The 2139-nt window shown below is 36.8% G+C and overlaps 1 protein-coding gene across 1 annotated transcript; it reads right to left on the bottom strand.

Annotated features, from left to right (window-relative positions):
* Window positions 1–1425: 1425 nt before the first annotated feature.
* LOC141660041 (putative mitochondrial protein AtMg00310) lies at window positions 1426–1755 on the bottom strand. Its single transcript, XM_074467001.1, has one exon. The coding sequence runs from the start codon at window positions 1753–1755 to the stop codon at window positions 1426–1428; it is 330 nt and encodes a 109-aa protein (XP_074323102.1).
* Between the last annotated feature and the right edge of the window lie 384 nt (window positions 1756–2139).

Below are 2139 nucleotides of genomic sequence, written 5' to 3'. Positions count from 1 at the left end.
CGCATTTTAAAAATATAGCAAACTAATATTAGTTTAAGCACCCCTTATTTTAAAAAATACGGAATACTCATCTTGTTTTTTTTAGCCACGGAATGTAAGGATTTATTACTCATGAAGATCTTTACAAAGGATATGATAAAAAGCAGTGTGGACATTCCCCACTTCCCACTTACGTTCGGCTATGAAACAACTATACCTCGCTAGATAATGAACTACTCTGTTCGCAGAACGTTTAACAAAACGAAGTACTACATTTTGGAATTTTAGATTCTCCATTAGATATATACACTCATTCACAACTCTTCCCAAGTAAGAATAACTTAAGAAGGAGATACGAAGTAACTGGATTACCTAGAGGCAATCAGATTCCACTATAGCATTCAAAGCATTATTGTTTTTGATCCAACTAAGAGCTTCTCTAATGCCTAAAACCTCTGCTAATTCAGGCAATGATTTGGCAAGAGAGCACTTCGACATGGTTTGAACAAGTCGGGCTGAGTGATCTCGTACGATAATGGCATGACTGAAGCGATTTGGATCCTCGAACAAAGCTGCATCAACGTTTACCCTAACACTATTCATCGACGGGAACACCACTGTTCTAGACTATCTTCAGGATTTATAAAACTCAAAGAGGGATTAAAACTCTTATCTTGAACAGTTTTCCATTTGTTAAAGAAAGATAACGCTGCATGAACTATTTCGGGAATACCAAGACCTCGTTATTTCCCGACTATATCGTTACGATTTTTCCACAAAAACCAGCATAGAGTGACCTGACTACAAATGTCTTTCTTGTATTCTTCTCAAACACGAGTTGGATCCATTCGACGAAGTTATGAAATTCTCATGTGACTTCGTTAACCAGCGTAAACTTGTGACAATTTACAGCAAATGGACAGGTGACAAGAGCATGAATAGTTGATTCATCGCTGAGATTACAAACTGGGTACTAGGAATTAACTGGAATCTATTTGACCTGTAACATATCTTTTTTGGGTAAGCATTTAGTCGAAGCATGCCACAAAAAATTCTTGATCTTGTTCGGAATTTTCAGGTTCCATAACTTCCTCCAAAAACCTAAATTATCTGTTGTGTTAGATTGACCTTTGGCCTCTTGAATGAGATTATATCCACTTTTAACGGAGTAATGACCCATCTTCTCATGATGCCAATACCAGGTATCCTTATCAATTTCAGTTAAGGGAATGAAAAGGATCAATTCAGCATCTCTGACTTCAAAAACATCAAAAAACAAGTCTGCATCCCATGCTTTTTCGCCAGGTTTGAATAATTAAATCACTTTCTGATTATGTATAGCTTCATTATTAGAGTGAACAAACGGGTCTGCAATGGATAGGAGCCACGGGAAATTCAGAATGTCCACATCTTGTCCATTACCAATACGACACGAGATACCTTGAGCTACCAAGTTTTGAGCCTCCAAGATGCTCCGCCAGATGTAACTAGGATTGGACCATATTTTAGAGTAGGGTAATATCGCGCTTTAAGAATACGACTGACCAGCTTATCAGGGTATGAAATTAGTCGACATGCTTGGTTACCCAGTAATGCTACGTTGAACTCCCGAAGATTCCTAAAACCCATACCACCCTTATAATTGGCATCAATTAAACGACTCCAGCACATCCAGTGAATGCTTTTATCTTTTGAGCTATCAGATTTCCACCAAAACATTGACACAGCCATTTCCAACTCCTTACAAACATCAGTTGGTAAGAGGAAAACACTCATAGAGTAATTTCACAAAGTCTGAGAAACAGATTTTATTAAAATTTCTCTGCCTCCTCCTGAAAGAGATTTCTTGTCCCACCCCTTTAAACGATCATACATACTTTCTTTGATATTGCTAAATACAACTGATTTCTTTCTTGACGTCATATTAGGGAGACCAAGATTTTGAGTATTTTCTCCAGTTTCTTTGATGTTTAACTGTTGACATAGCTTTTGTCTCAGATATGTGCTAATATTGTGACTATTAAAAATCAAGGATTTCTCAACATTAATTTTTTGTCCAGATGCTTTCTCAAAGGTTTTTAACATTTGCATAACATGATTAACACTATCTTTACTAGCTTTGCAGAATAAATAGCAATCATCTGCAAAGAACATGTGAGA

The sequence above is a fragment of the Apium graveolens genome, chromosome 5 (genome assembly GCF_009905375.1).
Source record: "Apium graveolens cultivar Ventura chromosome 5, ASM990537v1, whole genome shotgun sequence".
NCBI classification, from domain to species: domain Eukaryota; kingdom Viridiplantae; phylum Streptophyta; class Magnoliopsida; order Apiales; family Apiaceae; genus Apium; species Apium graveolens.
This window is presented reverse-complemented; position numbering and strand designations above follow the sequence as displayed.

Coding starts and splice junctions, on each gene's coding strand:
- LOC141660041 (XM_074467001.1), bottom strand. CDS start 1,755: ATGAGTGTTTTCCTCTTACCAACTGATGTTTGTAAGGAGTTGGAAATG.